At 43.5% G+C, this 15,395-nt stretch overlaps 1 protein-coding gene across 2 annotated transcripts in view; it reads right to left on the bottom strand.

The window, feature by feature from the left end:
- Positions 1–15,395, bottom strand: part of LOC136675725 (phosphatidylinositol 4,5-bisphosphate 3-kinase catalytic subunit beta isoform-like) — a 51,875-nt gene that overhangs the window by 16,796 nt on the left and 19,684 nt on the right. For both annotated transcript variants that reach the window (XM_066652450.1, XM_066652449.1), the window contains exons 4-11: positions 13,969–14,197; positions 11,392–11,612; positions 11,081–11,263; positions 9,822–9,989; positions 9,039–9,128; positions 8,654–8,905; positions 8,463–8,559; positions 3,633–3,763 (exon numbers count right to left, since the gene is read on the bottom strand). In XM_066652450.1, coding sequence (XP_066508547.1) covers positions 3,633–3,763; positions 8,463–8,559; positions 8,654–8,905; positions 9,039–9,128; positions 9,822–9,989; positions 11,081–11,263; positions 11,392–11,612; positions 13,969–14,197 — 1,371 coding nt within the window. The remainder of the gene's footprint in view (positions 1–3,632; positions 3,764–8,462; positions 8,560–8,653; positions 8,906–9,038; positions 9,129–9,821; positions 9,990–11,080; positions 11,264–11,391; positions 11,613–13,968; positions 14,198–15,395) is intronic.

Genomic DNA, 15,395 nt, shown 5'->3' with positions numbered 1-15,395 from the left:
TGTAGAGACACTACAGTATTGTTAACATCATGCTCTCCTCATCTGGAGTCTCTCTTCATTAACTGTCGGCCGTTTTACTCTCCCAGAGAATTCAGTTCCTTCATTCTGGCCGGCGTGTACATTAGGCCGAGCGCGTGCACCAGCGACGCGCAGAGACAACTGGCCGAACAGATAATGGAACTAGAGAGTGATCATCCAGACTCGCTGCTGATCATTCTGGGGGACTTTAACAGCGCTAACCTCACGAAGGAGATGCCCAAATACAGGCAAGATATCGCGTGCGCTACACGTGAAGGCAACACACTAGACAAATGCTACACAAGCATTAAGAATGCCTATCGCGCTGTTGCGCGCGCCGCTCTCGGGCTCTCCGATCACAGCCTCGTTCACCTCATTCCCACGTACCGGCAGAAACTCAAAACCAACAAGCCGGCCATTACAACAGTGAAGAGGTGGACCAGTGGAGACATGGAGAAGCTGCAGGGCTGCTTCGAATCCACAGACGCTGTGACGTCATATATAAGCTTCTGTGAAGACAGCTGTATTTCAACTAGAACACGTGTTAAACACAGTAACAGCAAACCCTGGTTCTCTATAGAACTGAAACAGCTTAGGCGAGAGAAGGAGGTCGCATTCAGGAGTGGAGACAGAGCTGTCTACAAAAAAGCCAAGTACAGATTGGAGAAAGGGGTTAAAGCAGCGAAAAGAAAGTTCTCAGAGCAGCTGAATAACCACATCACAGCTAACGACCCATCGTCAGCCTGGAACAGTCTTCAGCTTCTCACTGGCTACAAGGTGAGAAATACCCCCCCTCCACCTGAACGACCGACAGCTCACCAACGACCTGAATGAGTTCTTCTGCAGATTTCAAACAATAGACAATCAGCAGACTCTCTCACCCGATCATCAACCCCCCTCCTCCCCCACACTGGCTCTCACACCTCCACCCCCAGCTTGTCTCACCATCAGCCTGCAGGACGTCCACAGACTCTTCAGCAGACAGAAGGTGAAGAAAGCCCCGGGACCTGATTCAGTCTCTCCATCCATCCTAAAACACTGCTGTGACCAACTAGCACCAGTCTTCACCAGCATCTTCAACAGATCACTGGAGCTCCGTTGTGTTCCAGCCTGCTTCAAGACCTCCACCATCATTCCAGTCCCCAAGAAATCCACCATCACTGGATTTAATGATTACAGACCTGTCGCCCTGACATCTGTGGTCATGAAGGTCTTTGAACGCCTGGTCTTAGCCCACCTAAAGACCATTACAGACCCCCTGCAGTTTGCATACAGAGCAAACAGATCTGTTGATGATGTGGTCAACCTAACTCTCCACTTCATCCTTCAGCATCTGGACAGCTCTGGAACCTACGCTCGGGATCTGTTTGTTGACTTTAGCTCGGCTTTCAACACCGTTGTGCCGCAGCTACTTCAAAGCAAACTGTCCCAGCTGTCAGTGCCGGACTCCATGTGTCAGTGGATTGCAAACTTCCTCTCAGACAGAAGACAGTATGTGCGGCTTGGGAAACACACCTCAGACCTTCGAACACTCAGCACTGGAGTTCCACAAGGGTGTGTTCTTTCACCCCTTCTCTTCAGCCTTTACACCAACGACTGTGTCTCCAAGGAACCAGCTGTAAAGCTCCTGAAGTTTGCAGATGATTCCACTCTGGTGGGTCTCATAGCCAATAGTGATGAGTCTGCTTACAGAAAGGAGGTTGGTCAGCTGGTGTCCTGGTGCAGTGACAACCACTTGCTGCTGAACACAGACAAGACTGTAGAGATGGTGGTGGATTTCCGACGCAACCCACCCCCTGTATCCCCCCTCTACATCAATGGCACCGCAGTTTCCACTGTAGAGTCACTCAAGTTCCTGGGCACCACCATATCCAGGGACCTGAAGTGGGAGAGGAACACCATCTCCATCACCAAGAAAGCTCAGCAGAGAATGTTCTTCTTGAGACAGCTCAAGAAATTTGACCTGCCACAGACCCTGATGATCCAGTTCTACACAGCGATCATCGAGTCCATCATCACCTCATCCATAACCACCTGGTTTGGTTCCTCTACCTCACAAGAAAGAGCCAGGCTCCAGCGCATCATCAGATCAGCAGAGAAGATCATTGGATGTAACCTGCCAATGCTTCAAGAGATCCACACCAGCAGGATGAGGAAACGCGCTTGCAAAATTACGCTTGACCCCTCACATCCTGGACATCACCTCTTCCAGACTCTCCCTTCTGGTAGAAGACTAAGGACCATGAAAACCAGCACAACACGACATGCTAACAGCTTCTTTCCCAGAGCTGTAGCTCTCCTCAACCACAGTGAACACCTCTGAGTCTCCAAACCACTGAACTAAACCGACTGGACTTAACTGCACTGAACAGGACACTTTACTCACTTGCACTATGCTATTTTGCACAGCTGTACAGAAGTTCTATTTCTGTAACTCCTACAACAATATATAATATAACCTACTTCAGGAATATTTGGAAACATTTATATTCATACTCATATCTGTACAGTATAGATTTTATATTTTATGTTGTCTAATTTATGTCTTAACGCTCTTTTTTTTCTAGTACTTAACTGTATTCTTTAGTCTATTTATTGTTTATTGTACCTCTTTTAAAGTTTTGTTAACAGTCTGTGTACGTGTTACATGTCATACATGTGTTGCTGTCACCAAGACAAATTCCTAGTATGTTTAACATACCTGGCGAAATAAAGAGATTCTGAAGGGTTACAGATAATGAATGAATAATGTGTCAGTTAATTCCAAACTTTTTCTTTTAATAAGAACATTTTGTGCACTTTCACTCATGAAGCAGCATGATTTTACAATTTCAATGATGATACCTGTTTCTACTTTGTGCATTATGCTCTTTTTAGTTTTATGAGGACAGACAAAGACTTTTGACTGAAATTGGCAACAGAGCTCAGTGGGCTCAATGTTTTGTAATGTGTCACTGGCATCAAATTCAAATAGGTATATGTTTTCAAACAACAATAAAATAAATGTTTTTCTTATTTACACCTCTGTTGGTTATATTCCTAAGCTTCCTTAGAATAGGAAATTTTACCTTAATTTGTAATTCATTCTTTATTTGGCTATTTTCTTGCAGCACTCTGGTTGACACTTGTCTTTTAAATGTGCTATATATATATGTGTGTGTGTGTCTTGTTTCAACATGTGCAATAATGCCTTATTTAATATAGTATATGTAAAATCTTTAATTAAATATAATCTTTAACTTTATTCCAGGTTCTCCGGTTTCTTCCCACGGTCCAAAAACACATGTTGGTAGGTAGGTGAATCCAAAATTAAAAACTAAATAATGTCCCTAGGTGTGAGGGGTGTGAGTGAATGTGTTTGTACGTGTCGTTCTGTGAAGGACAGGCACCTCCTATAGGGTGTGTTCCTGCCTTGCACCCAGTGATTTCATTTAGGCTGCGGACCCACCACCGCCCTGAACTGAATGAGGATTACAGACAATGAAAGAATGAATGCAAGATAATCTTTAACTGATTTGCACATTATTGCTTTCTGTTTCTACATTTCGCACAGCATCCCAACATTCCTGGAAATGAGGCATGTATATATTTTATTTTGTATTGTATATACATACTTTGTCAAAAGGTGGAAACACGACAGGATGCACAGAGTATTCTGGAAAGCAGATGTGAAGTGCTGTGGCATTCTCTGTGTATGGATTTGTTTGGACTGTTCCAATAGGGTTCAACATCTCCTCCAGCTCATCTAATAAGGTTATAAATTAAAAAAAACAAAAAAAAAAGACAACCAACTAATAACACAACTTTGCCTTCTCAATCTGACATTAATAAAACATTTAAACATACACTACACAGTATATACAGTGCCTTGCGAAATTATTTGGCCCCCTTGAACTTTTCAACCTTTTGCCACATTTCAGGCTTCAAACAAAGATATAAAATTTAAATTTTTTGTGAAGAATCATCAAGTGGGACACAATCGTGAAGTGGAATTAAATTTATTGGGTGTGTCAAATTTTTTAACAAATAAAAAAAACTGAAAAGTGGGGTATGCAATATTATTCTGCCCCTTTACTTTCAGTGCAGCAAACTCACTCCAGAAGTTCAGTGAGGAAGTTTAAAGCCGGATTTGGATACAAGAAGATTACCCAAGCTTTAAACATCCCAAGGAGCACTGTGCAAGCATCATCATCATTTTCTTTTCCGCTTCTCCATTTCAGGGTCGCGGTGGCAACAGGGCGAGCAAAGAAGCCCAGACGTCACTGTCCCTTGCAACATCCACAAATTCCTCCTGGGGGATCCCAAGGCGTTCCCAGGACAGCCGGGAGATATAATCCATCCAGCGTGTCCGGAGCCTCTTTCCAGTTGGACGTGCCTGGTATACCTCCAGTGGGAGGCATCCAGGAGGCATCCTGATCAGATGCCCAAACCACCTCAACTGACTTCTCTCAATGCGAAGGAGCAGCGACTCTACTCCGAGCTCCTCCCTAGTCACTGAGCTCCTCACCCGATCACGGTGAGTACGCCCAGCGACCCGTCGGAGAAAGCTAATTTCGGCCGCTTGTATCCGCGATCTTGTTCTTTCGGTTTCGGTACCCAGAGCTCATGACCATAGGTGAGAGTGGGAACGTAGACTGACCGCTAAATTGAGAGCTTTGCTTTATGGCTCAGCTCTCTCTTCACCACAACGGTGCGGTACAGTGACCGCATTACCGCTGCACCTATCCTACGGTCAATCTCACCATCCCTCTTCTCATCACTCGTGAACAAGAACCCGAGATACTTGAACTCCTTGACTTGGGGCAGGTTCTCACCCCTTACCTGAAGGGAGCATGCCATCTGTTTCCGGGAGATAACCATGGCCTCAGACTTGGAGGTGCTGATCCACATACCGACCGCTTCCCACTCGGCTGCAAACTGCTCAAGTGAACGCTGGAGGCCTCCGTGTGAAGAAGCCAGAAGAACAACATCGTCCGCAAAAAGCAGAGATGCCACCTCCTGAGCTCCTCGACGGAAGCCCTCCTGCCCCAGGCTACGCCGCGCCACCCTGTCCATGAATATCAGGAACAGGAGTGGAGATAAGGCACAGCCCTGACGGAGTCCAATGCCCACACTGAACAAGCCTGACTTACTACCAAGGATGCGAACACAACTCATACTCTGAGAGTACAAGGACCGTACGGCTCGCCAGAGCGACCCTGGCACCCCATACTCCCGGAGCACCTCCCACAGAATTTCTTGGTGAACACGATCATATGCCTTCTCCAAATCCACAAAGCATGTGTAGAGTGGAGTAGCAAATTCCCACGCCCCCTCAATCATCTGTGCAAAAGTAAAGAGTTGGTCCATAGTTCCACGGCCAGGACGAAATCCGCATTGTTCCTCCAAAATCCTAGGTTCAACTATCGGACGGATTCTCCTTTCCAGCACCTTGGCATAGACTTTCCCCGGGAGGCTGAGAAGTGTAATGCCACGATTATTGGCACACTTTCTCCGGTCCCCTTTTTTGAAAATAGGAACCAACACCCCGGTTTGCCAATCCAAAGGCACCGTTCCCGAGGTCCATGCAATATTGTATAGGCATGTCATCCAAGACAGCCCCACAGTATCGAGTGCCTTCAGTAACTCTGGGCGAATCTCATCCACTCCTGGAGCTTTGCCACTGCGAATCTTTTTCACCACCTCAGTGACTTCAGCCAAGGAAATGGAATCTGACCCCCCAGACACTTCTGGCCCTACCTCCTGCACAGGAGGCATGTCTCTCGGGTTAAGGAGTTCCTCAAAGTGCTCCTTTCAACTCCCAACAATACGCTCAGTCAAGTTCAGAGTTTCACCATCCTTGCTGAGCACAGCTTGGAAAGTGTCCCCCCTCCCCCTCCTGAGCTATCAGAGTGTTTTCCAGAACCTCTTTGAGGCCGCCCGGAAGTCATTCTCCATGGCCTCTCCAAACCATTTCGCCTGCCGGTACCCATCCGCAGAATCGGAAGTTCCCCGAGCTAGCCAATCTTAAAAAGCCTCCTTCTTCCGCTTGACAGCTTCCCTCACCCCCGGTGTCCACCAACGGGTTCTTGGGTTGCTGCCATAACAGGCACCGACAAGCTTTTGACCACAGCTACATGCAGCCGCTTCCACGATGGAGGTCCGGAACAGTGTCCAGTCAGACTCCATACCCCCTACCTCCTCCGGAACATGTTCTCTTGGAGGTGAGAGTTGAAATCCATCCGGACAGAGTCATCTGCCAGCTTTTCCCAGCACACCCTCACTATACGTTTGGGTTTACCAGGTCTGTCCGGCAGCTTTCCCCGCCATCAGATCCAACTCACCACCAGATGGTGATCGGTTGACAGCTCAGCCCCTCTCTTTACCCGAGTGTCCAAAACATACGGCCTCAGGTCAGAAGACACAACCACAAAGTCGATCATTGACCTTTAGCCCAGAGTGCTCTGGTACCAAGTACACTTATGAGCAATCTTATGTTCGAACATGGTGTTCGTTATGGACAAACCATGGCTAGCACAGAAGTCCAACAACATCACACCACTCGGGTTTAGATCAGGCAGTCCGTTCCTCCAAGAAGGCCGAATACTCTGAGCTGCTGTTCGGTGCATACGCACACACAACAGTCAAAGTTTTCCTCTCTGCAAGCCGGAGCCGCATTGAGGCGACCCTCTCATTTACTGGGACAAACTTCAGCTGTACAGGCGCCAGCCGGGGACTTGTGAGTATCCCCACACCCGCCCGGCGCCTCTAACCCTGTGCAACTCCTGAGTAGGAGAGAGACCAACCGCTATCGAGGCGTTTGGTTCCAGAGCCTACACTGTGTGTAGAGGTGAGCCCAACTATATCTAGCTGGTATCTCTCAACCTCATGCACCAGCTCTGGCTCTTTCCCCCCCAGTTCCACGTACCAAGAACCAGTTTCCGCTGACAAGTTCCACGATGCCAGGGGCCCCTTCGCCCCCGCTCTGTGCCCGATGGGCATTGCACCGAACCCCTACTCTGGATCTTGCGGGTGGTGAGCGAACATGATCCTCCCACGTTGCCATTTAGGGCTGAGCCCAGCCGGGTTACGTGGGCTGCCCGGCCACCAGGCGCTCGCCGTCGGACACTACCCCCAGGCCTGGCTCCAGGGGTAGGTCCCGGTAACCCTTTCCCGGGCAGGGTACACTGAATTTTAATGGGTGTACTCATAGGAATGCTTTTGGATCATGTTTGTTTGGATCTTCACTCCAGACCTGTTTGCCATGGGAGACCCTACTGGGAGCTAACAGCTCCCGACGACGCCACGACAAGGCCTTGATCGAGGAAGGGACTGTGCAAGCAATCATATTGAAATGAAAGGAGTATCAGACCACTGCAAATCTACCCAGCTGTCCCTCTAAACTTTCATCTTGAAAGAGGAGAAGCCTGATCAGAGATGCAGCCAAGAGGCCCATGATCACTCTGGATGAACTGCAGAGGTCTACAGCTGAGGTGGGAGTGTCTGTCCATAGGACAACAATCAGTCGAACACTGCACAAATCTGCCCTTTATGGAAGTGTGGCAAGAAGAAAGCCATTTCTCAAAAATATCCAGAAAAAGTCTCATTTAAAGTTTGCCACAAGCCACACCAAACATGTGTAAGAAGGTGTTCTGGTCAGATGTAACCAAAGTCAAATTGCTTGGCGTAAAACAACACAGCTCATCACCCTGAACACACCATACCCACTGTGAAACATTGTGGTGGCAGCATCATGGTTTGGGCCTGCTTTTCGTCAGCAGGGACAGGGAAGATGGTCAAAATTGATGGCAAGATGGATGGGGCAGAATACAGGATCATTCTGGAAGAAAACCTGATGGAGTCTGCAAGAGACCTGAGACGGAGATTTATCTTCCAACAATGATCCAAACATAAAGCCAAATCTACAATGGAATTGTTCACAAATAAAACATATCCAGGTGTTCGAATGGCCAAGTCAAAGTCCAGACCTGAATCCAATCGAGAATCTGTGGAACGAGCTGAAGACTGCTGTTCATCTGTGCTCTGCTCTGCTGTGCTCTCCATCCAACCTCACTGAGCTCTAGCTGTTTTGCAAGGAAGAATGGGCAAGAATTTCAGTCTCTCGATGTGCAAAACTGATAGAGACATACCCCAAGTGACTTGCAGCTGTAATTGCAGCAAAAGGTGGCACTACAAAGTATTAACACAAGGGGGGCGAATAATATTGCACGCCCCACTTTTCAGTTTTTTTATTTTATTTTTTTTAAAAAGTTTGACACATCCAATAAATTTCATTCTACTCCACAATTGTGTCCCCTGAAATGTGGCAAAAGATTGAAAAGTTCGAGGGGGCCAAATACTTTCGCAAGGCACTGTAGAGTCCCCTGTAAAATTCATATTTACCCAACCCTCAGCAGAAGTAGAAGTAATTATACAAATTCCCACATGAGTTTAAGCTGTCTCACCAGGAAAAGAGGACCAGGTATGTAAGATGATGTCACCAGTCTTCAGCTGTCCTTTGTAGTCAAACACCATTGTATTCACCCATGCAATTGGATAATGCTATATATAAAAAGAAGAGATGAAATAGAATAAAATCTTTGTTTCTTCCCCATCTAATTCAGAACTCCTCAAAATTCTCTTGCAAAATTCTCACCACTTTTCCTGCTTTTCGGATAGTCTGATATTTGTTAATTTGTGGGTTTTTGGTAGATTTCTGCTTTTTGACTTTGTCCATCACGGCATAGATGGTAAAACAGAGGCGAGCCATGCGTGGCAGGTCACAGATGGAGATGTCGAACTCTAAAGTCCTGTTCCATACATACTCAGAACGACCACTGATCTCGTTGCTTACTGCTGTCTTACACAGCATCTCCGTACCATGGAACAGCCCAGCACGGACCTGCACCTGGGAAAGAGACAGACAATTGCTCAAATCTTTAAACCTTATATATTATTATACTTATTTGGATTTTATTATATATCATACATTATTATTATTATAATATGACCAAATGTAACCAACAAGCACTGAGACTTACCTTTGCCGTCTCTTCTGCATTGACCTTAATGCCCTTCACTAAAGTAATTTTAAACAGAGACTGGACATCCCAAACACATATATGCATTTGCTGCAAAGAAACAACATAGAAAGTGTTTGTTTGTTTACACACACACGCCACTCCCTGGAGTAGGGAAAAAAGGCACTTTGCGCATTGAAGGTGGTAGTTAAATGGACTGTTCATGACTGGAAATGGTCAGACAAATCTCATTTCTGCCTATATGTTGATGCTAAGAGTCTTATTCATCATAGACCTCAGAAAGCTTTCAACGAGGACAGCATGCAAGGTGTGGTTCAAGCTGGAAGAGGCTCTGATGCTCTGCTCTGGGGGTGTTTTAATTACATAAAAATGGGTCAGTGAGTTAAAGTGACAAAATGACTGCAAATTCACACATCTAGACTGGCCTACAAAATCCTCTGATTTGAATCATTGTGAAATTAAACCAAAGGAACAACAAGTAAAATGCCAGGGAAGGTACCCACAAAATCTGACCAAACATTGAGTCACCTACATCAAGAAACTAATCCTTGGCTAGTTAATGCCAAAATGACTGACAACAGTTGTTTGTGCTCCTGGAGGTACTACATGCTATTAGTGGGTAACTTTTTTCCTCCAGGGAAAAATGCTATGTAAAAAAATAAATAGCTGCCCAGTCACAAGAAATGATACTATATGTGCATTAAATAGCTATTTAATTGAGTAATTTAATTGATTCAAGTTCAGTGTTATTTATAGATAAGGTCTTCTAAAAATGTTACTTACTGACTGCCCTCTCCGCTTAGGGGGAAGTGGGAGAGGAGGATTAGAGGACTTCCATGTAAGCACAGATCCAATGGTGCTGATTTCGTGTTCAAACATGGTCTTCACCTCATTGCAATGAACCATTGTCAAGTGGGGGATCTCCTGAGCTAGCAAACATGATCTGATATACTGCAGATAAACAAACAAACAATTTGATTTGAGGTAAAACTTAAGTTCTGATAACTGATGAAATTTTTTGCTGATATGTGAGTGGTGGTATCACTGGCATTCGGTTGACAATACTGCTTATATCAAGCCTTGATACTTTTTTTTTTTTCTTTGCCGTTGTCACCTTTAATTGCTTGCTTGGGGCTAGGATTTAATTCTGTAAAACTGGTTGTATCATCATCTGTTGTGAAAAGCACTCTATAAATAAAACTGGATAGAATAGATAAGTTGACTGAACAAAACTTTAGATTACTAGACATGGACCCTCTCCTGGTAATACAAGTTCCTGCAGAATTTGGATCCAATCCTAGCTCACTCCACCTCATACATCTAAGATCTAATAGCCTCCAGACCTACCCAGGCAACTTGTTTTAATAATTTTTTTTATATTATTGTTTAAATGCCAGGAAGCATCCTTATCAGATGCCCGAACCACCTCAACCAGCTCCTCTCAACACGAAGGAGCAGTGAATCTACTCCGAGCTACACCCTAATCACTGAGCTCCTCACATGATCACGGAGAGTTCGCCCAACAACCCAAATTTCCATTCTGTGCCCAATGGGCATTGCACCACACCCCTACTGTGGATCTTGCAGGTGGTGAGCCCACATGATCTTCCCATGCTGCCTTTTCAGGCTGAGCCTGGCTGGGTCACGTGGGCTGCCCAGCCACCAGGCGCTTGCTGTCGGACACTACCCCAAGGCCTGGATCCAGGGAAAGGTTCTAGGTTTATATATGTATACAAAATGTACCTTGTAAACTATATGGAGTCAAGTGTTCGGGACTACAATCTACAATTTACCGCTACACGAGATTATGACATCCCATTCAAAATCCATAGGCATTAAATGTGGACTTCATCCACTCTTTGCAGCTATAAGAGCTTCCAATATCCTGGGAAGGATTTGCACAAGATTAAGTAAATATTTCAACTTTATGAATTTAACTGTGAATTCATAAAGCATTTTAAATGTTACCTTTAAACAATGTATACATTTTGTGAATATATTGATACCCCACTTATTGGCTTCAGCTTCCTTTTAATACTTACTTTGTAGTGAATAAGTGCATGTTCTCTGAACAAGAATTCCAGCTTGCCACTGACTCTCAGGACATATTCAGCAAGGCAACCTTTGTTTTCCTCTGAGCTATGAGTGGTCAGCCATTTTCGGAGAGCCTGCTCCATCAGCTCTGCTACAGTACAGCTCAATGGCACTTTAAGACTTGCAGTGTCCTGTGGAATATGGGGGCAGGGAGGATGAGAATGTAAGGAATGTAAGGAATATAAATAATAATTGCACGATCCACATTTATTTTGTGTTTGACTGTATTGGATGTGTGCACAATAAAGTAAGTTTGTACCTGGGACTGGTTGTAGTGCATAGTGATTTTGATGTCACCCTCATTCCGGTCATTGAACCCATTAAGTGGCCCCACCTCTATCTGAGGAGAGAAGCAGCTCTGAAGCCATTCCATCCATGACATCATCTGCACACTCTGCATTTTCTCTTCAGTGATTCGTTGCATCTTGGACCGAAAATCCTTTACTTCCTGTTCCTGCAAGCCATCCAGCTCATGCAGCCCTGAATACAAAAGGTGAGATGGCATTCAGTAAAAGCTTTGTATTAGTTAAGCACAGACTTACACTATATGACCAGGGACAAATTTTAAGGTCACCTGATCATCACACCTATATGAACTTTGTTGTATATCAGGTCTAAAGCCATGGGTATCTTTATGGGTCTGTCCCCCTTTTAGCAGCTATAATAGTCAGCACATTTTTTGGAAGGTTTTCACAGAATTTTGGAATGCACCAGTGGGAATTTATCCTAATAAACAACATTTATGAGATGATGTTGCACTAGGTTTGGCCTGGCTTGCAAATGACATTCCAATTCATCCCAGGAGGTTGAGTCAAACAAAGATTTTATTGACCTTACTTTGTGCACAAGGGCAAAGTCATTCTGTGGGACAGGAATAAGCTTTGCCGAAACTATCCACAACTTTCAGAATGGTTTGCCCATTGACAAAAGGTGCTTTCAGAGTATTTATCAAGTATACACTAAAGTGCCTATACCAAAGTGAATCAGGAAACCATACACTCTAGAAATCATAGAAATGCTTGAAATAACATGTATCAGAATTTTAAAGGCAAAATATTTTTATTCATTTGCGAACAGGGGATACTAACTGAACTGTGTTTCAGGTGGAATATTTGCCCAGTCCAGATTTAAGTCTTCAGCTATTCAAAGGTTATTGCCATTGTCTGTTTCTCATCATTATGATCCAAAGGAAATGAATGGATCTAGATTGCAGGCCAATCAAGCACAAACACTGTTTTTAAAACTATGCTGTTTTAGAATTTGCTGAATGAGGCTTGGCATTTTCATGTTTAAAATCACAATGAATACTGATATTTTTGCACAGAACTGTGTGGATGATTCTTTCAGAGATCCTGGCACAGGGAACCTGTTTCCCTTTTTCCTAAAAATAAGCCCTGATATGTGGCCTCATCTGACCACTATAACGTATACTGTCTTTTGGCCCAGAGAAGATGATCTCAGGCTGAGAGTATTTCTTTGCATAGAATTGATATATGGCTTTCTTCCTGCGTACTAGAAGAAGCGTTTTCCCCTGCAGTGAAAAACAGGCTGATATTTTCTGGATAGCATCATATTGCTTCAAAATCAAATTATCCATGCGGTGTGCACTAATGTCCCCCCGCTTCCCACAGGGACAGAGAGGACCCTGCTAATTGCTAATTTGTTTATTTTTCAGTAATGATCATGGTAAGTTTTCAGTTTCCCAGAACTGATGGACTGGTAAGTGCATGTCTGTTTTGTACATCACCCTCATCAATTATTAATAAAAGACCAGTCTCATGTTACTTTTCCCAGTATGCACTGGGAATTTTATTTATTTATTTATTTTTTTATTTTTTTGGGATACAAGGACCTGAGATTATGCCTTAATTTACTGAGGAGTTTACTGACAAGATAAGCATATGACTTGTGCTTATAAAGTACTTTTGGTAAGGTATCAAAAGAGAGCAAAAACCTACTTCTTCCCATTCAGAATCACCAGAGAGTTGTCACCTGCTTAAAAGTTTACTGTGCACTGTAAAAAGTAGGCAGCTGTGTCACTGATATATTGAATACAAGCGAACCTAGTACCGAGTCTCGCTTAAATTCATTTTACACTGGCAGTAGAAATTACTGGTGGCCCATGGCCAAAATTTTAATTAATGTCTGCAACACACTCCATAAAATTTAGGACAGAGGCATGTTTACAACTCTATTTAATAATTTAGGAATTCTGGATACTATTTGTTGAAGTTTCGCAAATGGAAATTCTGCCCATTCTTGCTTGTTACAAGACTTCAGCTGCTCAACTGTCTAATTTTACTTTTTATTGTGGATCACAAGAAAAATCTGGACAGCAGACATTTCAGTCATAACTTATCTGTGAATATAAAGCTACACTGCTGAAGCATGGGCAGAATTAGGTCTGGCAATGACTTACTAAAATAAAATGAAATTAAGAAAACACCTTAATGGCAGCATGTGTCTCGAAAATCTGAATGCACTTCTCCACATCAAAAGATATGTTCTTACCCATACTATGACAGAATTTGGCTTTGCATATGTTGTTGAGAACAGTCTGCTAGGTCCACTTCTTTTTGGCAATGATAAATTTAAGTAACTTTTTCCTTGAAAACAAGATGAAACTCATTTGATACAGTTTAGATCTAGTGTTTCATTCCTTGATGCAGAGGTGGACTGTGTTTAGTTCCAGTACTCCAGGGCCCAGTTGGCTAATTAACCACAAATATTTTGTAATTTAATTCTGAAAGGCAGGTATGTATTTCTCAACATATTACATCTGAGATGTGACCATGTTTAAAATTTGCCAACAAAGTTTTCAAACAATTCATAGTACCTTTTCCAATGAGCACACCAATCTTGGAGTCAAGCAGGCGTTCAGCACGTCCACAGTTGCGAGTGATGAGTTTGAGAACAGGTAAAAATGGTCGAACGTCACATAGCCTCCTGCTCTCATCCTCCAGCTCTTCATGAACTGCAGCCTGGTTCACACATTCAAAGATGTGACCATTTATTTCCCCAAGCAGAGAGAAGAGGGGGTATTCCTGTGCTTGCTTCCACAACATCTGTAGAAGAATAAAAAAAAAAAGCACTTTCACTAAGTGTAATGGTAAATTTGAGGAACAATAGAGGTCCATAAGCCAAAAGGTGTAGGCGTTTAAGTGGTGAATTCAACTAAATTAAGATGCATGTAGACAAAGATATACATTTATCTATGATGTCTATAGAAGAGCATGGAATTGGACACTCTGGAGAACCTGTACATGAGCTCAAGGTCGCTTTACCAGTGTCAAGTGTGGGATATAAGAGTATAAAACTTCCAAGCTTAAAGGAGTTACAATCTTTAAGCCAAGTTCAGACAAACTGGAGTGGGTTTAATGATCCAGTACTAATTACACAACATCAGTATCAGATCTTATTAGTTTGCTAGTTGCTCAATGCAATCAATTTATATTAATCAAAAATATTGCTATAGGATGATATGGATGATTTCTTTTGGTTACATAGACTTCCTGCATATTTAAATCAATACAATGTAAACAAAGTCAAAATAATCTGTTATATGATAGAAACGAGTTATGCAAATAGTTTAATGCCTCAGATTTCCAGTAATTATTCATTGTGGATATGTAAGTAATGGGTGTTTTAAAGTAAAAATATTCAATGAGAAATACTAATGTAAATTAACACTAGAAGCGCCGGTGCTGTTAGTACCAACCCCAAGCACTCTGCTATTGTTCAGCTGTCAATCAAATTATATTTATATAGCGCATTTCACAACAGAAAGTTGTCACAAAGCAGCTTTACAGAGATCCGGGTCCAAGCCTCCTATGAGCAAGCCAAGGGCAACAGCGGCAAAGAAAAACTCAGTCAGCACACGAGGAAGAGACTTGGGAAGGAACCAAGACTCATATGGAGACCCATCCTCCTCGGATCGACACCAGAGACACAGAACAGAAGTAAAAGTTAACTGATGACAGATAAATGGGTTATAGTAATGTGAAGGCAGAATATTAGTGATATGAGTCTGAGGAAGGAGGAGGTGGTCAGTGATTCTGAGGGAGGGTAAAAGTAGATGCAGAGTTAATTTAAGACAAAACAGCATGGCCAAGCATGATAGTGTAGATTAGCTTGTTTGAAAAGGTAGGTTTTTAATCTAGATTTAAAGATTGAGAGTGTGTCTGAGCCCCAAACAGTAAACGGAAGGCTATTCCAGAGTTGAGGAGCTTTGTGAGAAAATGCTCTTCCTCCTGCAGTGTTTTT

This window comes from Hoplias malabaricus, chromosome X1, assembly GCF_029633855.1.
Source record: "Hoplias malabaricus isolate fHopMal1 chromosome X1, fHopMal1.hap1, whole genome shotgun sequence".
NCBI classification, from domain to species: domain Eukaryota; kingdom Metazoa; phylum Chordata; class Actinopteri; order Characiformes; family Erythrinidae; genus Hoplias; species Hoplias malabaricus.
The sequence above is the reverse complement of the archived record's forward strand: the minus strand, read 5'-3'. Positions and strand labels throughout refer to the sequence as shown.